General features: G+C 45.6%; 1 protein-coding gene across 6 annotated transcripts in view; it reads right to left on the bottom strand.

The window, feature by feature from the left end:
- Window positions 1-22,404, bottom strand: part of LOC137347091 (polycystin-1-like protein 1) — a 433,612-nt gene that overhangs the window by 88,735 nt on the left and 322,473 nt on the right. For all 6 annotated transcript variants that reach the window (XM_068011179.1, XM_068011196.1, XM_068011185.1 and 3 more), the window contains 2 exons: window positions 18,080-18,186; window positions 378-594 (listed from right to left, as the gene is read on the bottom strand). In XM_068011179.1, coding sequence (XP_067867280.1) covers window positions 378-594; window positions 18,080-18,186 — 324 coding nt within the window. The remainder of the gene's footprint in view (window positions 1-377; window positions 595-18,079; window positions 18,187-22,404) is intronic.

Here is a 22,404-nt window from a genome sequence, read left to right as displayed (position 1 = left end):
GTAAATGCATTATTTTAAACAGTTACAAAATAAAAAAATGACTTTATACTGGCTATAATTTTGGCATAAACAATTGTGATAAACTGTCAGCATTGGTTTTGTGGTAGTACCTTCGCATTTGAGTTAAGTCTGATGCCAGATAATTAAGCACATAATCCAGGTTGACATTTATGTGAATTACAGATCAGGACCAGTTAGTAGGCAGAAGTCCTGCACTGTAATATTTCCAATGGTGCACCAGCCTGCCAAGAATTTCGGTGCTCCCATGCCAGACAGGATTTCACTCTAGTCACTTATACAAGTATTAGTACCCAAACCAAAGATCATGATGGAATACTTTTTAATAATAAGTTACATTTAGAAAAATAATACATTACTTTCTTAAAGCCGGGCCCATGGGTAAGCGAGATCAATTCTCGTTCTACTTTTCCATCCCCTTCATCCGCTGCAAGCCAGCATTCAGCAGGAAAGAACCAACATGTGCCATTTAGCAGGTCCTTGACCATTACAGAGGTAACATACCAGCTGGGAGAATGACCGCCATTATTGTGCCAAAGATGAACCTTCCCAATTGGGCCAAGACTCTCTGCAACACTGAAATAAAACAAACATACTCATTAGTCCCAAAACGTTAGCACACAAGGAGTCAAGACCAAATGCAGTCCTCATGTGAAATGGGGTTAGAAGATGGGAGATAATTGGACGAGGACACACAGACATAATTTAGTTCCCACTTTAAAGTCATGAATTCTGTTCTTGTTTTAATGTAATCCTTTTATTTTCATTTACAATTTATTGGTAAATGATAGAACTTTTTTTTGTTTCATGGGATGTGGGCGTTGCTGGCAAGGCCAGCGTTTGTTGCCCATCCCTAATTGCCCTTGAGAAGCTGGTGGTGAGTTGCCTTCTTGCAGTAAGGTGCAGGTACACCCACAGTGCTGTTAGGAAGGGAGACCAGGATTTTGATCCAGCAACAGTGAAGGAACAGCATTATATTTCCAAGTCAGGATGGTGTGTGGCTTGGAGCGGTAGTTGCAGGTGGTGGCGTTCCCACATGTCTTGTGTGAATTTGGGAAGCAGGGTTGGTTGAAGCCCAGGAGTTTCTCTGCAGTACAGATCGAAGAGCTTGGAATTGCAAAATCAAGGCACTACAGCAACCCACTCAATTCCACCACCCCACCTGGATAGAATTGTGATAAGTTTACATGGGCAGTTTCCATTATAAGTCTGGAAATAGGAATTTAGAATGTAAAGAAGGTGTGACAAAAATGTACCCACAAGAAATAACGTTTTGTTGATAGGAAATGCATGCTTGGGTTGGGGGTGGGGGTGGGGGTGGTGGTATCAATTTCAATCTATCATAGATTAAAAAACTGCACGTACACTTCATAAAACAATCTTAAAATGGTGTTTGCTTCTCAGCTGGAGCAGGAACTATGAGATGGATAAAGGAATGGACTTTGTAAAAGAGCACGATGAACTAAAGTATGAGCAACAAATGTAGAATAACTCATGTACATTCAATCAGAATCAAGATAAATTACAGGCAGGCTGGTTTTAAGGTGGGGGATGGCACGGGGAGGGGGGGGAATGACAAGGGGGGGATGACACAGTGGGGGGAATGAGACGGGAGGATGACACGGAGGGGGAATGACACGGTGGGAATGACACGGTGGGAATGACATAGGGGGATGACACGGAGGGGATGACATGTGTGGGGGATGACACGGTGGGATGACAAGATGGGGGGAAATGATATGGGGGGGAATGACAAAAAAGGGGGACAACACAGAACGGGGGGCAACACAGAGATGGGGCCAACACAGAGATGGGAGGCAACGCAGAGATGGGGGGCAACGCAGAGATGGGGGGCAACAGAGAGATGGGGGAACAATAGAGAGAAGGGGGACAACACCAGAGAAGGGGGGCAAAACAGAGAAGGGGGAAAACAGAGAATGAGGGGCAACACAGAGATGGGGCCAATGCAGAGATGGGGGTAATGCAGAGATGGGGGGCAATGCAGAGATGGGGGGCAATGCAGAGATGGGGGGCAATGCAGAGATGGGGGGCAACAGACAGATGGGGGAACAATAGAGAGAAGGGGGACAACACCAGAGAAGGGAGGCAAAACAGAGAAGGGGGAAAACAGAGAAAGGAGGACAACACATAGAAGGGGGGGGCAACACATAGAAGGGGGGACAACACCAGAGAAGGGGGGGGGGCAACACCAGAGAAGGGGGGGCAACACCAGAGAAGGGGGGGGGGCAACACCAGAGAAGGGGGGGGGCAACACCAGAGAAGGGGGGGGCAACACCAGAGAAGGGGGGGCAACACCAGAGAAGGGGGGACAACAGCAGAGAAAGGGGGCCAAACAGAGAAGTGGGCAAAACAGAGAAAGGCAGACAACACCAGAGAAGGGGGGGCAAAACATAGAAGGGGGGACAACACAGAGAAGGGGGGACAACACAGAGAAGGGGGGACAACACAGAGAAGGGGGGACAACACAGAGAAGGGGGACAACACAGAGAAGGGGACAACACCAGAGAAGGGGGCAAAACAGAGAAGGGGGCAAAACAGAGAAGGGGGAAACACAGAGAAGGGGGAAACACAGAGAAGGGGGGACAACACATAGAAGGGGGGACAACACATAGAAGGGGGGACAACACATAGAAGGGGGGACAACACATAGAAGGGGGGAACAACACCAGGGAAGGGGGGTCAACACCAGGGAAGGGGGGACAACACCAGGGAAGGGCGGGAAACACAGAGAAGGGGGGACAACACAGAGAAGGGGGGACAACACAGAGAAGGGGGGACAACACAGAGAAGGGGGACAACACCAGAGAAGGGGGCAAAAGAGAGAAGGGGGCAAAAGAGAGAAGGGGGCAAAACAGAGAAGGGGGAAAACAGAGAATGAGGGGCAACACAGAGATGGGGCCAATGCAGAGATGGGGGTAATGCAGAGATGGGGGGCAATGCAGAGATGGGGGACAACACAGAGAAGGGGGACAACACAGAGAAGGGGGACAACACCAGAGAAGGGGGACAACACCAGAGAAGGGGGCAAAACAGAGAAGGGGGCAAAACAGAGAAGGGGGAAACACAGAGAAGGGGGGACAACACATAGAAGGGGGGACAACACATAGAAGGGGGGACAACACATAGAAGGGGGGAACAACACCAGGGAAGGGGGGAACAACACCAGGGAAGGGGGGACAACACCAGGGAAGGGCGGGAAACACAGAGAAGGGGGGACAACACAGAGAAGGGGGACAACACAGAGAAGGGGGACAACACAGAGAAGGGGGACAACACCAGAGAAGGGGGACAACACCAGAGAAGGGGGCAGAAGAGAGAAGGGGGCAAAACAGAGAAGGGGGCAAAACAGAGAAAGGCAGACAACACCAGAGAAGGGGGGACAACACAGAGAAGGGGGGACAACACAGAGAAGAGGGACAACACAGAGAAGGGGGACAACACCAGAGAAGGGGGACAACACCAGAGAAGGGGGCAAAAGAGAGAAGGGGGGACAACACATAGAAGGGGGGACAACACATAGAAGGGGGAACAACACCAGGGAAAGGGGGACAACACCAAGGAAGGGCGGGAAACACAGAGAAGGGGGGACAACACAGAGAAGGGGGGACAGCACAGAGAAGGGGGGACAGCACAGAGAAGGGGGGACAGCACAGAGAAGGGGGGACAGCACAGAGAAGGGGGGACAGCACAGAGAAGGGGGGGACAGCACAGAGAAGGGGGGACAGCACAGAGAAGGGGGGGACAGCACAGAGAAGGGGGGGACAGCACAGAGAAGGGGGGGACAGCACAGAGAAGGGGGGGACAGCACAGAGAAGGGGGGGACAGCACAGAGAAGGGGGGGACAGCACAGAGAAGGGGGGGACAGCACAGAGAAGGGGGGGACAGCACAGAGAAGGGGGGGACAGCACAGAGAAGGGGGGGACAGCACAGAGAAGGGGGGACAGCACAGAGAAGGGGGGGACAGCACAGAGAAGGGGGGGACAGCACAGAGAAGGGGGGGACAGCACAGAGAAGGGGGGACAGCACAGAGAAGGGAGGACAACACACAGAATGGGGGACAACACACAGAATGGGGGACAACACACAGAATGGGGGACAACAAAGGTGGGACCGCACAGAGAAGGGGGGACAGCACAGAGAAATGGGGACAACACGGAGGGGGGGACAACACGGAGGGGGGGACAACACGGAGGGGGGGCAACTACACAGGGGGGACAACACAGAGGGGGGACAACACAGAGGGGGGAACAACACAAAGTGGGGGGACAACGCAGGGTGGGGGACAACACGGAGGGGGGGAACTACACAGGGGGACAACACGGGGGGGGGAACAACACAGAAGGGGGAACAACACAGAGGGGGGAACAACACAGAGGGGGGAACAACACAGAGGGGGAACAACACAGAGGGGGAACAACAGAGGGGGGGAACAACAGAGGGGGGGAACAACAGAGGGGGGGGAACAACAGAGGGGGGGAACAACAGAGGGGGGACAACACAAAGGAGGGGACAACACGGGGTGGGCGACGCAGTGGTGGATGCAGAGGGGGATGATACGAGGGGGGCAACAACACAGAGTGGGGGGAACAATACAGAAAGAGAGGGAGAATGAGACAGACACAGAGAGAGAAAGGAGGGACAGAGAGCAATCAAGATCACTCCTGACAGATCAACATCTATCTGGAATACTCTGCATCACTGGAACAAGTGCGCGGGCAGACACTGACGACTTGTGCAAGAAAAAATAAATGGCAGGTATCTTACTAAATCAGTTTCCAGGGGCGGCACAGTGGCGCAGTGGTTAGCACCGCAGCCTCACAGCTCCAGGGACCCGGGTTCGATTCCGGGTACTGCCTGTGTGGAGTTTGCAAGTTCTCCCTGTGTCTGCGTGGGTTTTCTCCGGGTGCTCCGGTTTCCTCCCACAAGCCAAAAGACTTGCAGGTTGATAGGTTAATTGGCCATGATAAATTGTCACTAGTATAGGTAGGTGGTAGGGAAATATAGGGACAGGTGGGGATGTTTGGTTGGAATATGGGATTAGTGTAGGATTAGTATAAATGGGTGGCTGATGTTCGGCACAGACTCGGTGGGCCGAAGGGCCTGTTTCAGTGCTGTATCTCTAATCTAATCTAATTTAAAAAAAAAGTAAGTCAATAAATTAATATTCTCATTTAAAGCTTCTTCACAAAAATGCTCGTTTGTTGTTGTTTTGATTCATAGTAAGATAAATTTTTAATGCCATTATCTTTCCGAAATTCTCTCACCGGCCCTCTGTGTAAGACAAAAATTGTAATGTGGCACCCCCATGGAAAGGTTGGACACCCCTGCTCCAAGCCTTTAACCTTGCACTTTAAAATAACTTAGCAGCTAGGTTATTTTAAAACATAGATTTAAAGGCTTATGTCATGTAAACTCATTTTAAAATGGCAAAATCACTTAGCGAATGTCTCAATTTCTACTCTCTGGCATGCATTACTTTCACTTGGGACACAAGCTCAGTGACATGTTGAAAGTTACTGGACTTTAATTTCTAAATAAATGTCAGAATTCCGCTGCTGTCCATTTGGAATCACCTTGTTCCAGAGCTTCTATTAAGGGAATGCAGGAAAGAAAATCCAAGGAATCCCCAGAGGTCAGCAGTGTATGTTCCCCATGAATACAAGAGTACGATGCATTGGGGCTGAGTAATACTGGCGGAAACAGGATGCTGCTGACCCATATACAATAGTTAGTAAATATAATGTAATGGATAGCTTTATTAAACCTTAATCTATGATGAAGTGTCTGCAATTCCTTAACAAAATCCATGCTGCATTTGCAGTTTTTAAAGCTGTCAGGGAAGACGGTAAAAATCTATTATGTTTCAATGGCCATGTTAGAAACCATCATTAACTGTTTGTTTGCTGCAAACTGGATTAAAGGACAAGTTCTACAAGTATGTCAAAGATCAGTAACTGCAATGTGCATCATTTACTATCAAGATTGAAGGCAGATACCTGAGTGGCCAAAGTCATTTGAAAGTTGTATCATGTAATTACATTATGTTAAAAGTGCACCTTTGCTAACAGGTAAGAGATTTGACTTGAACATAAATTGGTTAGTCTGGAGTACAATCATACAGAGAGTGACTAAATATCTTGTATCTGAATAATACATGCAGTAACAACTTCTCAACCTTTTGCAGAAAAGCTTTTTGTTAGTAATTATCATGTCAGAGCTGAATCGGAATCGACAGTGATAAATTCACTTACGTCTCATCTCAGTCTAAGAGAATTGCTTTATTGGAGGAACTGAAGGGCGCTCTTCACTTGTAATTGTGTTTATCTAATGTTGTCACTAGCTTTGGTGAGCAAATTACATTTGTCCATGAGAGATGCTGTTATTTCTGTATGTTAGAATTCAGGACCTAGTTTAACAGCCCGTCAAGATGAAAAAACTAGTCTTAACTACCTACCGTTAATCTCTCTGTCCCTTCCTGTCCCACTCTGCTTTTCTGTTTTTCATGACTCTTCTGAAGTACTATCTGCTCCATCCTATAACATTCTCCTGATTTGAAGATCATTGCCCTTTTGTTGACTGCCCTGTCTTCAGACACATATTATGAGCAGGTGGAGAAGTTATACAAACTTTGACCATAATGGTGTCATGATATTGTTTTATTTCCAGGAACAACTTGATGTGTTTATAAGAACAAGCAAGACTCAGGAGTTACCAAGAAGGTGCATTTGAGTTGCCATTGGATACAACCATACAGAGAGGGAACCAACCAACTTCAGAGGGTGCATCCTGGTTGCCTTGGATACAGCCAATCAAGAGATTGAGCATCTATGTACAATGTTGTGATTAACTTTTTAACTGGCTTTTTATTGAGACAGACTGTTCTAACAGGCACAGACAGCTGGGCCAGCATGAAGAGAGATCTCTGTTCATTTAAATTGAAGGAAGAGAATTTAAACTGTGACTATTTTTTTTAAACCTCAAAATTCTAAATTCAGATTGATTCTATTGAAAGTGGTTGCGAGTTGTTGATCTGCTGTGGTCATCACTGGAAGAAAGAAAAATTTGAAGCTTCGGATGTTGGACTGTTTTCCTTTCCTCATCAGATCCTGGAAGATTGCGAGTGGACTTTAATCAGAGGATTGTTCATCGGGACGTGTAAATCTGCAAGGACACTAAATTTTCTATTTCAAATGTTGTTTTTATCTTAGTAGTGTTTAAGAATTTAGTTTTTTCGAATAAACAGTTAATTTGTTGATCTAAAGATACCTGGTTTGGATCCGGGGGTTAATAGATGGTTCAATTTGGCTGTGGGTTTCTTTAATTTGGGAAGTTTAAAGTGATATGTTAACAATCTGTGGAGTGACAGGATTGAATTGACAGTGCGTTGCTCCCACTGCAATCAGAATCATATATTTTGATTAGGGGCTTTGTCTTGAGCAGTCATGTCTTAACATGTTAATTGGGGGCTCACTCGTGATTGAATCATATTTTAATTAAGCGGTTCGCATCTGGGACCAGAATCAGACTAATTTGGAGGGCTCGCATTTGGAATCGTGTTCATTACTCATTTCTGGGATAACCTATTTAAATTGGGCTCAATTGGAAAATCAATTGTTGGGATCTAAATCTAATGTCAATTACAAAGAAATAGAAAGAACCAGGTCTCTTGTATAATAAGGTGCAGTCTTTACCACTGTAATGGCAGTAGTGGTTGCAGCAGAGTTTTTGGGAAAGCAGAATATTTCCCTGAGTGACCTGATAACTTTAACTAAGAAGAAATTAAAAGAATTGGCAGAAAAATTGGGGTTACAATTGAAATCAGGTGCCAAAAAAGCAGAGATAATTGACATAATAGCCCAACATCTGGAATTAGGAGAAGAGGAGGAGGATGAAGGGGAATACGAGGAACAAAAAAGTAGGAGGTTAGAGAGTGATGCAGTGGTATTGGTTAGGATTCAGTTAGAAATGAAAAAATTAGAGTCTGAAAAGGAATTATGAAAACTTGAATTGGAAAAAGAAGGGAAAAAGAAAAAGTAACAACAATAAGAAAATTTGAATAAGAGAAAGAAACAGCAATAGCATTGGAAAGAGTTAAGCTTGAATTCCAGAAAGAGGAAAGGGAGAAAGAGAGGGAATTTAATTTGAATGAGATAGAAATAAGAGAAAGGGATAGTTTTGTATCCAGGGAAAATTCAGGTCAGGAAAAATCTGAATTTAGCTCAGGACCCAGCAAAAAGATGTTTAAATTTATACAGACTCTTCCTAAGTCGAGGAAAGGGACATGGAGGCATTTTTCATATCTTTTGAAAAAATAGCCAAATAGGTGAAATGGCCGAAAGAAAGCTGGACACTGCTTATGCAGGGCAGGTTGGTAGGCAGAGCTCATGAAGTTTATGCCATGCTTCCTGAAGAGACTTCTGCAGATTATGAGATAGTAAAAAAGGCTATTCTCGCTACATATGAGTTAGTCCCTGAAGCTTACCGTCAGAAGTTTAAGAACTTACGGAGATTGGCTGGACAGACATATTTAGAATTTGAGAGGGTGAAGCAAATTAATTTTGATCGTTGGATACCGGCATTAAAGATAGAAACCACATATGAGAACCTTCGAGAATTGTTTCTCTTAGAAGAGTTTAAAAACTCCATTCCTTCAGTAGTGAGAACTCATATAGATAACCTGAAAGTTTTGAAAGCCAGGCAAGCAGCGAAAAGTGATGATTTTGAGGTTGTGAATAAGCCGTTTTGTCCGTCACCCTCATAACCCTGAGAAGGGTAGAAAGTGGGAGAGTGAAAGGAAGGCAAGTAGCTGGGGACATAGAAACAGAGAAAACAGGAGGAGGAGTAGGCCATTCAGCCCTTTGAGCCTGCTCTGCCATTCATTGTGATCATGGCTAATCATCCAACCCAGTAACCTGTTCCCACTTTCCCCCCATATCCTTTGGTCCCTTTAAACCCAAGGGCGATATCTAACTCCTTCTTCAAAACTTACAATGTTTTGGCCTCAACTGCTTTCTGTGGTAGTGAATTCCACAGGTTCACCAGTCGCTGGGTGAAGAAATTTCTCCTCATCTCAGTCCTGAATGGTTTACCCCGTATCCTTAGACTATGACCCCTGGTTCTGCACTACCCCACCATCGGGAACATCCTTCCTGCATCTACCCTGTCAAGTCCTGTTAGAATTTTATAGGTTTCTATAAGATCCCCCCTCACTCTTCTGAACTCCAGCGAATATAATCCTAACCGACTCAATCTCTCCTCATACATCAGTCCTGCCATCCTAGGAATCTGTCTAGTAAACCTTCGATGCACTCCATCCATAGCAAGAATATCCTTCCTCAGATAGGGAGACCAAAACTGCACACAATATTCCAGGTGTGGTCTCGCCAAAGCCCTGTATAATTGCAGCAAGACATCCCTGCTCCTGTACTCGAATCCTCTTGCTATGAAGGCCAACATACCATTTGTCTTTTTTACTGCCTGTTGGACCTGCATGCTTACCTTCAGCGGCTGGTGTACGAGAACACTCAGGTCTCGCTGCATATTCCCTTCTCTCAGTTTACAGCCGTTCAGATAATAAGCTGCCTTCCTGTTTTTGCTATCAAAGTGGATAACCTCACATTTATCCACATTATACTGCATCTGCCATGCATTTGCCCACTCACTCAACTTGTCCAAATCACCCTGAAGCCTCTCTGCATTCTCCTCACAACTCACCCTCCCACCCAGTTTTGTGCCATCTGCAAATTTGGAGATATTACATTTAGTTCCCTCATTTAAATAATTAATATACATTGTGAATAGCTGGGGTCCTAGCACCGATCCCTGCGGTACCCCACTAGTCACTGCCTGCCATTCGGAAAAAAAAACATTTATGCCTACTCTTTGTTTCCTGTCTGCCAACCAATTTTCTATACATCGCAATACACTACCCCCAATCCCATGCGCTTTAATTTTACACACTAATCTCTGATGCGGAAAGCCTTCTGAAAGCTCCCCCTCATCAACTCTACTCGTTACATCCTTGAAGAATTCTAGTAGATTTGTCAAGCATGATTTCCCTTTCATAATCCATGCTGACTCTGTCCGATTCTTCCACTGTTCTCCAAGTGCTCTGCTATAAAATCTTTAACAATGGACTCTGGAATTTTCCCCACTACTGACGTCAGGCTGACTGGTCTATAATTCCCTGCTTTCTCTCTACCTCCCTTTTTAAATAGTGGGGTTGCATTAGCTACCCTCCAATCTGTAGGAACTATTCCAGAGCCTATAGAATCTTGGAAGATGACCACCAATGCATCCACTATTTCTAGGCCCACTTCCTTAAGTACTCTGGGATGCATACCATCAGGCCCTGGGGATTTATCGGACTTCAATCCCATCAATTTCCCCAACAGCATTTCTCTACTAATACTGATTTTCTTCAGTTTTTCTCTCTCACTAAACCCTGTGTTCCCCAACATTTCTGGTACGATATTTGTGTCCTCCTTTGCGAAGACAGAACCAAATTATGCATTAGGTTGGTCAGCCATTTCTTTGTTCCCCATAATAAATTCCCCTGTTTCTGACTGTAAGTGACCGACATTTGTCTTCACTAATCTTTTTCTCTTCACATACCTATAGAAACTTTTACAGTCAGTTTTTATGTTCCCTGCAAGCTTGCTCTTGTACTTTATTTTCCCCTTCGTAACCAATTCCTCGGTCCTCCTTTGTTGAATTCTAAACTGCTCCCAATCCTCAGTTCTGTTGTTTTTTCTGGCAAATTTATATGCCTCTTCCCTGGATTTAATGCTATCTCTAACTTCCCTTGTATGCCATGGTTGGACTACCTTTCCCGTTTTACTTTTGCGCCAAAAAGGAATAAACAATTGTTGCAGTTCATCCATGCACTTTTTGAATGTTTGCCATTGCCTTTCCATCGTCGTCCCTTTAAGTAACATTTCCCAATCCATCATAGCCAACTCGCACCTCATACCTTCGTAGTTTCCTTTACTAAGATTCAGGACCCTAGTCTCAGAATCAACTATGTCACTCTCCATCTTGATGAAGAATTCTATCATATTATGGTCGCTCATCCCCAAGGGGTCTCGCACAACTAGATTGTCAATTATTCCTCTCTCATTACACAATACCTAGTCTAGGATGGCCTGTTCTCTAGTTGGTTCCTCAACGTATTGGTCCAGAAAACCATCCCCTATACACTCTAAGAATTCCTTCTCTACAGTATTGTGACTAATTTGATTTGCCCAATCTATACGCAGATTAATGTCACCCATAATTACAGATGTTCCTTTATCGCATGCATCTCTAATTTCCTGTTTAATGCCATTCCCAACATCACCACTACAGTTTGGGGGTCTATATACACCCCCACTATCGTTTTTTGCCCCTTACTGTTTCTCAGCCCTACCCATACAGATTTCACATCGTCAGAGCTAATATCTTTCCTCACTATTGCGTTAATTTCCTCTTTAACCAGCAATGCAACTCCACTGCCTTTTGCTTTTTTTCTGTCCTTCCTAAATACTGAATACCCCTGGATGTTCATTTCCCATCCCTGGTCACCTTGCAGCCATGTCTCCGTAATCCCGACTATATCATACCCGTTTACATCTATTTACGCAATTAATTCATCCACTTTATTGTGAATGCTCCACGCGTTAAGGCACAAAACCTTAAGGCTTGTCTTTTTAACATTACTTGGCCCCTTCCCACTATTTTCCACTGTGGCCCTGCTTGATTCTGGCCCTTGATTTCTCTTCCCATCACTTTTCTTATTCCCCTTACTGTCTTTTGTTCTTGTCTTTGATCCCCCCCTCCTCTGACTCCTTGCAAAGGCTCCCATCCCCCTACCATTTTAGTTTAAACCTTCCCCAACCACTCTAGCAAATACTCCCCCTATGACATCAGTCCCGGTCCTGCCCAGGTGTAACCCGTCCAGTTTGTACTGGTGCCACCTCCCCCAGAACCGGTCCCAATGTCCCAGGAATCTAAAACCCTCCCCCTCACACCATCTCTTCAGTCATGTATTCATCCGATATATCCTGCTATTTCTACTCTGACTAGCATGTGGCACTGGTAGTAATCCTGAGATCACTACCTTTGAAGTTCTGCTTTTCAACTTACTTCCTAACTCCCTATATTTAGGACCGCATCCATTTTTTTTTACCTACGTCGTTTGTACCAATGTGAACCATGACCATTGGCTGTTCACCCTCCCCCTTCAGAATGTCCTGTAACCGCTCTGAGATATCCTTGACCCTAGCATCAGGCAGGTATCCTACCATCCTGGAATCTCTTTTGCGGCCACAGGATCACCTATCTATTCCCCTTACAATTGAATCCTCTATAACTATTGCATTCCCACACTTTTTACTCCTCTCCTGTGCAGCAGAGCCAACCATGGTGCAACGAATTGGGCTGTTGCGGCTTTCCCGAGAGGCCATTCCCCCCAACAGTATTCAAAGCAGTATATCTGTTTTGCAGGGGAATAGCCTGCAAAGAAATAACAGCTGGGAATGCCCCAGAATCACCTCCTCAGGTCAGAAATGAAAGTGCTGAGGGTACAAGTGAGGTTTGCAAGCCAAAGTGCTATCATTGCCACAAAATGGGTCATCGTCATTCAGAGTGCTGGAAATTGCGAGGTAAACCCATAGGACTTATTGCGGTACACAAAGCTAGTGCAGAGGAAAAGACTCTGACTGAGAGTATAGCAGACCAGGCTATAGCTTTAATGACAGCTGTGAAACCAGATACTAAAACTAAAAGGAGTGTCGAGGTTAAGAATAAAAGACCTGAGAGTTATTATGAATTTTTGTCAAAGGGGAGAGTAACTCCGTATCCTGTAAGTGAGGAAAAGGTTAGGGTTATCATTATACTCAGGGACACAGGCGCAACCCAAACACTCTTGCTGGGGAAAGATGTAAGGTTTCCACCAGAGAGTGCCTTGAATGCTAAAGTTTTAGTTAATGGAATTGGCGGGGAGTATATACCCATACCTTTGTATAAAGTATGCCTAGAGAGTGACTTAACGTCTGGGAAAGTAACTGTAGGAGTTATCCACAATTTGCCAATAAAGGAAATTGATCTAGTCCTCCGAAATGATTTGGCTGGAGCAAAATTATCAGTTTCTCCTGTAATTACAGAGAAAGCAAGTGAAATTCAGGAGCAATTACAGGAACAAGTTTCGGGAATATTTCCTGCGTGTTAGTTACCCGAGCAATGGCTAAACAGGATCCATTGTCGGAGGTAAATGGGGCACCACAAATAGATAGACAAGTATCTGAAACCTTATTTGGGGATTTAGATAATCAAAATGAGATGTTTAACAGATCGTCTATCATTGCAGCACTGCAAGCTGATCCAGTGATATACCGAATAGCACAGATAGCTCTCTCAGAAGCTGATGTGAAAGGAGTTCCGGAAGGCTATTATATGGCAAACGGGGTTTTGAAGAGGAGATGAAGACTGCCTCATAGGCCTGCAGACGAAGACTGGACAGTTGTAGAACAGATAGAGGTAAACCTAAATATCGACCAGGATTATTAAGGATAGCACACAACATTTCTTTTGCGGGAAATAGGGGAAGTCAGTAGACCAAATCACGCATGAGCCAACATTATACTGGCCAGGTCTTACAAAAGATGTGAGCAACTTTGCAGGACATGCCATACCTGTTAAATGGTGGGAAAACCACAACCTACCATAAAACCAGGAGATGAAGTCTTAGTGTTGTTACCATTACAGGAAGAACAATTAATAGCATGGTTCAGTGGCCCATATAGAATGATCAAAAGAGTGGGGGAGGTAGATTACTTGACTGACACCCCTGATTGCCAGAAGAAGAACCGGTTGTGTCACAATAATATGCTCAAACAATATTACCGCAGGGAGGAGGATAAGCCAGTATTGGTATGTCAGGTAATTGGGACTGTTGAGAAGGAAAAGGATAGTGAGGATGAGGCAGAAGCAGGCCTGGGAAATTCTCAGATTGAACCTCCAACTATCAGATTAGTGAATACAGAATGGCGAGGAAAATTAGACAATATGCTTTTTAGAGGCAAAACAGTGTGAACCAGGCTTTTCACAATGTTCCAAAAAGTTTGTAGGGATAAGCCAAGATGTACAACTTTAGCCACACATGATGTGGGTATAGGGGGACCCATTCCTTTAAAACAACATCCTTGCCACTTAGGTCCAGACAGACAGGCCCAAGTAGAGCAGAGGTACAATGCATGCTGAAGTGCAGCTTAGTTGAACCTAGTCAGGACAGCTGGAATTCGCAGGTGGGTCTTGATGCCTAAACCTGGTGGAGCGTCTCAAACTGGCATAGACCCTAGAAAAGTCACTGTGGTAAAGAAGGCAGACTCCAACCCAAATTCTCATTTAGAAGACTGTATGGACAGAATGGGCAACACCGTGTGTCTTAAAGAGACAGATGTGTTGGAGAGATATTGTCAAATTCCTTTGACACCCCAAGTTAAGAAAAAGTCAGCTTCTGTTACACCGGATACGTTTTTCCAGTATCAAGTGATATCACACAGGTTAAAGTGTACTTGAGAAACTTCTCAGAGAACAGTGAACCCAGTAGTGGCCACTGCTCCTAGCTGTGCAGTTCACCTGGCTGAGGTGATGGACAATCGGGGCACTTGGAAGGCAAACACAAAATAACTGGAAGAGTATACTTGGAAATTTGAAATTGGTTAATTTGGACAACCTTTTGAAAATTTAAAGCCAAAAATGTTCTGGTGGAACTTGTTGCTGTAGTCTTACAATTTTAGAAAGATTGTATATCTGTAAATGTGGGAAAAAATGTGTTAGCCTTTTTTTCAATTTGTATTTTTTACATTGGAATGAAATGCATTTCGGGAATGGTGTTTTGTTCCGCCAGGAGTGGAGCTGTCATGATACTTACTTTTTTCCCGGGAAATATGCAGTGTGTCTTTAAGACAGCAAAGGATCAGTACTGCTTTACGAACAAGCAAGCCTCAGGACTAACCGAGAAGGTGCATTTGGGTTGCAGTTGGATACAACCATATAGAGAGGGAACCAACCAACTTCAGAGGGTGCATCCTGGTTGCCTTGGATTGAGGATTGATATACAAGATTGCGATTAACATTTGAACTGACTTCTTGTTGAGACAGACTGTTCTAACAGACACAGACAGCTGGGCCAGCATGAGTTGAACAGAGATCTCTGTTCATTTAAACTGAAGGAAGAGAATTTAAACTGTGACTATTTTTTTTAACCCTCAAAATTCTCAAGTCAGATTGATTCTATTGAAAGTGTTTGCGAGTTGTTGATCTGCGGTGGTCATCACTGGAAGAAAGAAAAATTTGAAGCTTCGGATGTTGGACTGTTTTCCTTTCCTCATCAGATCCTGGAAGATTGCGAGTGGACTTTAATCAGAGGATTGTTCATCGGGACGTGTAAATCTGCAAGGACACTAATTTTTCTATTTCAAATGTTGTTTTTATCTTAGTAGTGTTTAAGAATTTAGTTTTTTCGAATAAACAGTTAATTTGTTGATCTAAAGATACCTGGTTTGGATCCGGGGGTTAATAGATGGTTCAATTTGGCTGTGGGTTTCTTTAATTTGGGAAGTTTAAAGTGATATGTTAGGCGATCAGTGGAGTGATAGAACTGAATTGACAGTGCATTGCTCCCACCGCAATCAGAATCATATATTTTGATTGGGGGCTTTGTCTTGAGCAGTCGTGTCGTAACAATAGGTTAAATTGTCTTGTAACAATAGCAGTGTGAGAAATGGTCAGTCTCCCTGTTGCTGATTTTTCTACTGCCTCACCTCAGTAACCACAATAACAATCCTCTCCTTGAGTTTCATGGTTTATTGGATAAATTTGCACTCCTGACATGGTGTGAATCCACAAAGGTCTTCTGATAAGATCCATCTACTACCCCATGACATGGTGTAGCTAGCTCTATTCTCTCAACAAAAATAATTCATACTGGCATTGCACACTATTTTTCTTGCTAGCTAGCTAATACAGTTGTACTGCTCACCATTGATGTTTGTATACTTAGCTATTTATAGGGAGAAATGTGTTTTAAATCAGACTGTGTTTTGATGACATTAGATTAACTATACACTTTAAATGCAGGTTAATTGACCCCATTTCCGTGGCTGAGTCAATAATTTTGTCAAATATCCTTGGTGCAACATGGCGGTGCCTATCCCCGGATGTCAGCGTCGCTGGCAGGGCAGCATTTGTTGCCCATCCCTAACTACCCTTGAACTGGGTGGCTAGCTAGGCCACTTCAGAGGGCAGTTAAGAATGAACCACATTGCTGTGGGTGGAGTCAGTCAGCCAGACCAGGTAAGGACAGCAGATTTCCTTCTCATTAGTAAACCAGATGGGTTTTTACCACAATCGATAGTTTCATGGCACCATTACTGAGACTAGCTTTCAATTTCAGATTTTAATTAATTAATTAATTGAACTTAAATACCACCAGCTGCTGTGGTGGGATTTGAACCAGTGTCTTCAGGGCATTAGCCTGGACTTCCATGCCGGAACAATCTTTCGGCCATCCAACACCCCCACCACCACCCCCCGCCACGCAGCTCGACATTGGGAGCTCAGTAAAATCCTTGGCCGTTATCTCTGTTTCGCGCTCCACACATGCTACTGACCTGCTATTTCCAGCATTTTCTGTTTTCATTTCGGATTTCCAGCAGCTGCAATATTTTGCTATTTTGCTTTTCTTTTATGCAGCTGCACTCATCTGTTTGGCACATTCACACAGAGCTTTAAACAAGATCTGGGCTTGCACTGTAGACCAATGGCTGGTACATATTAGAAGCATTGCAATGCACTGAAGTGAATTGAATTTTTACTCAGCAGGGCTCATTTGCTCCCAGATTTCAGTGGATAAACATTTGTTTTTTTTTCAAGAAAAATTAGCTTTCTACTAATACCAGTTTTGGCGAGTTGCTGTGACAAATTGCTTGTTTGAAAAAAAATGAAAATCTTGTATAGTAGAAGCAACATTTTTTATCTGACATGTTTTGTATTGTAAGAAGGAAATCAGACAGTTGTTTCCTTAGATGCTAACCTGACAAGAAAGGGGCTGTTCTACCCCTTCAGGCAATATTTACCTCCTGATAATAACACTGGCCAATGGAGTTGGGAGGGTGGAGAAGCTGCATTCAAAAGCTCTTTATTTTAAGAACAGGAAGGCCGGAATTTTTCGTTGGGCGGGAGGCAGACCGGCCATAAAGTTGGGTGCGAGCCCGCCTCCGCCGGGCCTGGGGACCCAGGCAGGGATTTTTTTGCTCCCCAGGCCCTTAATTGGTCTTGGACGGGACTTCCATCTCCTTGAGGCAGGAGGTTCCGCCTAATGGATCTGCCAGCCAATCAGCGGGCTGTCACCTTAGTCCCAGGCATCGCAAGCAAGGTGAAGGACAGCCCCAGAAGACAGCTAAGTTTTTAGGGCCTCACTGGGGTTAAACGGCCAGGCACTGGCAAGACAAGGGAGGGATTGGTCAGGGGGGCGGGGGAGTGTTGTGCATTGGGGGCGGTTGGGGTTTTGGGGGCTGCCCTCCATGGGGCACAGGGTGCCCGATCAGGAGGGACCCCCTCCCCCCCGCAGCCCCAGCCTGCATGAAGGCCGCCTGGTTTTACCAGATGGGGTTCTTGAGGCTTTTGCCGTCCAAACACCAAGGGTAAAATACCCGTGGCGGCGGGAGGAGGCCTTTAAGTGCCAGTTGATTAGCCTTGGGCGGGCAGGCTATTTCTTGCCACCGCCGTCCTGCGTAAAATTGTAGCAGGGGTGGGAGAAGTCAGGAATGGCCCCCACCCCCTCGCCTCCCTCTCAAAACTCAATTTTACACCGTTCCCCTCTCCCCCCACCCCCCCGCTTGTTTGGGGGGGAAGGGGGGGGGGGGTGTAAAATTCCGGCAAAGAATCAGTTAAAAACAGACACCAATGGACTTGAAATTATTTTGTTTCACCAAACCAATCTTCATCACAAGAAAGTTTAGTAATTTTGTTTTTGACCTCTAATATCAACTAAGAGTACCTCATTATAAAAGTGTGTCTGGAATTCCTCTCAAATAACTGCTTCTCAGAGTGGTATAACTCTCTTGTTTCAGAAATGCCATCTTCTCCATGAAGTTTGATGTATACCTGAAAATGGTTAATAGTATTAATAATCGTTATAAACCTGACTGTGGCTGTTAGAATCACAACTGTTCAGAAAAACTAGATGCATATCAGTTATGTCTTTTCACTCTTATAGGCTCCTAAACAGCTCTCAGTCATGTGTGGAATAATTAGTTCTGTTCACAAGATGCTCATCAGTGCTGCATGCTGTGGGGAACTGTGTGGCTTTAGCAAGCTAAACATCAGCAGTATCTCATGTACACCTGATTTTGTTGTCCATCATTGCATCCAAGGTCTAACAGAAACCCTGTACATGAAGAGGGGAGAGTTCATCGTTTCCTTCTAACTAGAGAGAAGCAGGACGAGCAGGCACTTGGCTTTGCCAGGGTAGAGAGATTCCCAATGATGCAGGGAGCCATCGACTGCACGCACATGGTTCTGCACGCCCCAAATGTAACCAGGGAGACGTGCAGGAACCGCAAAGGGTTCCACTTCATGAACATGCAGTTAGTATGTGAACAGGCCCGAACCATTATGAGAATGAATGCCTACTATCCTGGCAGCAGCTACGATGCCTTCATCCTGAGGCAGTTGGCTGTTCCTGCCGTCTTCAGTCTACCACGAAGAACCAGAGGCTGGCTGCTGTGGAGACAAGGGGTACCTCCTCTACACCTGGCTGATGATTCCCCTCGGCTAACTAATCATGCGAGAACAATGGGCCTACACCAAGAATCGTGCTGCCGCCAGCAACATCGCAGAGCAGACCATCAGCAGTCTCAAGGAATAGTTCTGCTGCCTGGACCATTTGGGGGATGCACTACAATACTCGCTGCGGTGTGTGCCCAGATTGTGGTGGTCTGTTGCGTCCTCCACAGTCTCACTATTATAAGGACACTCTCACTGGCACCAGGCGCATCAAGGTCACCAGAGGGGGAAGAACAGGAGAGAGGGAGGAGGCATCCAGAACCCCTTTGTTCTGGACAGGCTGTCCATTAGTGCCTACTGAGACTGAGGTTCCTTGGGGCGCTATCCATTCACGACATTGCTCCACAATTCCTCACCTTCCTATCCACCTTTCCCCCAGCCTGGTTGCAGCCTACTGGTGCCCAATAACTCACCACTTGCAGATTCCAACTCTACACTATCCTTTAAGGTATGCACTGTGCCAGTATCTGAACTGCTGGCTGCAGGTGTCAAACTAAGTGATGGTGCTTCTTCCTTAGTAGCTCCCACCCTTTCTCATGAGGCTGCACTGGTTGGCCAGGCAGCAGTTCTTAGGTATCTGAAAGCAGACAGTCAGAAGGAGAGGGTTGGGATAAAGGAAGGTGGGTGGGGTGGAAAGTAAGAGGTCCATGGTTACATGATCTGCAGCTTGCACTTCATTTCAGATAACAGGGTGAGGGTGAGGTGGCATGTGAGAAGGGCCATAAGGCAGGAACATACAATTCCTGGATGGTGTCAGATGCAATGGCCTCTGTGATAGCCAGCCCCATGATGGTGAGTACCATCTCCTCCAGCGGGCTTAGGTGATGCAGGCATACCCATCCCTTTCCAGTTCTGTTGTGCTCCCTGTGATTAGGTGGCCACCTTGTACCATAACAGAGAGGGAGGAATGTCAGTGAGTGTGTTGCACTGTGTTCAGGTGTTGTGCCTGCCACAGGTGAATAGCTGGAGGCATGTGGAAGCAGTGAGAGGTGAGTGTGAGGCTGTAATCATTGGTGGGTGTGCAAGTGTCTGAATGTTAGGCCTGAGACCTGAGCGCTAGGGACTCCTGATGGGAGTGTGGTGCATTAAGCAACGTGAGAGATTGGTGGAGGGCTAGGTAGGAGATGTCATGAGAAGATGCATTCACTGACCTTGACCACCTGCATAAGGTTACTGAACTTCTTGCAGCACTGCTGCCAGGTCATCTAGGGGAGAATGCAGGAAAGTGCTTCCCCAGCCACCTACTCCCATTCCCTGGTCCCCTTGGTAACATGGTCCCTCTTCTCCTGTCTACCGCCTGGACTAAGGTCTCTAATGGGGCATTCAAGAACCTGGGAGCTCTCTCCTGGCTGCTGCTTTGGTGTCTTTCTCCTTACAGCCACTTGCACTACAGGCAATCAGCAGCAGTTTCCTTATAATGAGCACAGTTCTCCTTTAAAAGGTGCAGGCTAGCTGGAACACGTGCTGGCCAAGAACACTGCAGGAGCCCCTGTTGAATGTTCCGCCAGCCAGTAGCATGAATTACGCTCGGTTGAACGCTGCAATTATTCAAATGAGGATGCAGCACCTATCACAGCATCTCACAGCCTCAAATATTCCACACGTTTGGCCTCCACTACCCATTTCAGAAGAGTTTTCAGCTATTAATTCAGCTTTTAGCGGGGCAGTGTTTTCTGACATTAGCCCTGAACTTAAACATATTCTGCGGCTGTAGTTTAACTTAAGGCAGAAATATGCAAAGAACGTACGAAGAACATAAGAGCTTCAAGATAGTTATGGAAAAGGATAGGACTGGTCCTCAGGTTGAAGTCCTAAATTGGGGGAAGGCTAATTTCGATGGCATCAGACAGGAACTCACAAAAGTTGAATGGGAGAGGCTGTTTACAGGTAAAGGGACGTCTGGCAAGTGGGAGGCTTTTAAAAGTGAGATAGGAAGAGTTCAGGGCCGGAATGTTCCTGTTAGATGGAAGGGCAAGGCTGGCAAGTTTAGGGAACCTTGGTTGACGAGGGATATTGAGGGTCTGGTCAGGACAAAGAAGGAGGCATATGTCAGGTATAGGCAGCTGGGATCGAGCGAGTCCCCTGAAGAGTATAGGGGATGTAGGACTACATTTAAGAAGGAAATTTGGAGGGCAAAAAGGGGCCATGGGATTTCCCTGGCAGGTAAGATAAAGGAGAATCCTAAAAGATTCTATAAGTATATTAAGAGTAAAAGGGTAGCTAGGGAGAGAGTAGGTCCCCTTAAGGATCAGTCGCAATCTACATGTGGAGGCACAGGAAATGGGCGAGGTCTTAAATGAATATTTCTCGTCCGTATTTACCGTGGAGAAGGTCATGGAAGCTAGTGGGTTCGAGGGAGGGAACAGCGATATCCTGGAGCATATCAACATTACAAAGGAGGAGGTGTTGGAGGTTTTGAAGCGCATTCAGGTGGATAAATCTCCAGGGCCTGACCAGGTGTATCCTAGGATACTATGGGAAACAAGGGAGGAGATTGCTGGGGCTCTGGCAGAGATTTTTGTATCATGGTTAGGCATGGGTGAGGTACCGGAAGACTGGAGGATAGCTAATGTTGTGCCTTTATTTAAGAAGGGCAGCAGGGATAAGCCAGGGAACTACAGGCTGGTGAGCCTTACATCAGTGGTGGGAAAGTTATTGGAAGGGATTCTGAGAGACAGGATTTATATGCATCTGGAAAGGCATGGTCTGATTAGGGATAGTTAGCATGGCTTTGTGCATGGGAAATCATGTCTCACGAATTTGATTGAGTTTTTCGAGGAGGTGACCAAGAGGATTGACGAGGGCAGGGCGATGGACGTTGTCAACATGGACTTTAGCAAGGCCTTTGACAAGGTCCCGCATGGTAGGCTGATCCAGAAGGTTCGAACACAAGGGATCCAGGGTGAGCTAGCAAATTGGATACAAAATTGGCTTGGTGATAAGAGGCAGAGGGTGGTAGTGGAGGGTTGTTTTTCAGATTGGAGGCCGATGACCAGTGGTGTGTCGCAAGGATCATGTGTATTAATGACTTGGATGTGAATGGAAGGGGCATGATTAGTAAGTTTGCAGATGACACCAAAATTGGTGGTATAATGGACAGTGAAGAAGGATGTCTAAGGTTACAACAGGATATAGATCAACTGGGAAAGTGGGCAAGGGATTGGCAAATGGAATTTAACGAAGACAAGTGTGAAGTGATGCATTTTGGGAAGTTAAACCAGGGCAGGACATATGCAGTGAATGGCAGGGCTCTGGGGAGTGTTCCTGAGCAGAGAGACCTTGGGGTGCAAGTACATAGTTCCCTGAAAGTGGCAACACAGGTAGACAGGGTGGTGAAGGCAGCGTATGGCATGCTTGCCTTCATCAGGCATTGAGTACAAGAGTTGGGACGCCATGTTACAGTTGTACATGACGTTGGTTAGGCCGCATTTGGAGTACTGTATGCAGTTCTGGTCGCCGCAATAAGGGAAGGATATGATTAAGCTCGAGAGGGTGCAGAAAAGATTCACAAGGATGTTGCCTGGTTTGGAGGGCTTG

This window comes from Heterodontus francisci, chromosome 2, assembly GCF_036365525.1.
Source record: "Heterodontus francisci isolate sHetFra1 chromosome 2, sHetFra1.hap1, whole genome shotgun sequence".
Taxonomy (NCBI): domain Eukaryota; kingdom Metazoa; phylum Chordata; class Chondrichthyes; order Heterodontiformes; family Heterodontidae; genus Heterodontus; species Heterodontus francisci.
This window is presented reverse-complemented; position numbering and strand designations above follow the sequence as displayed.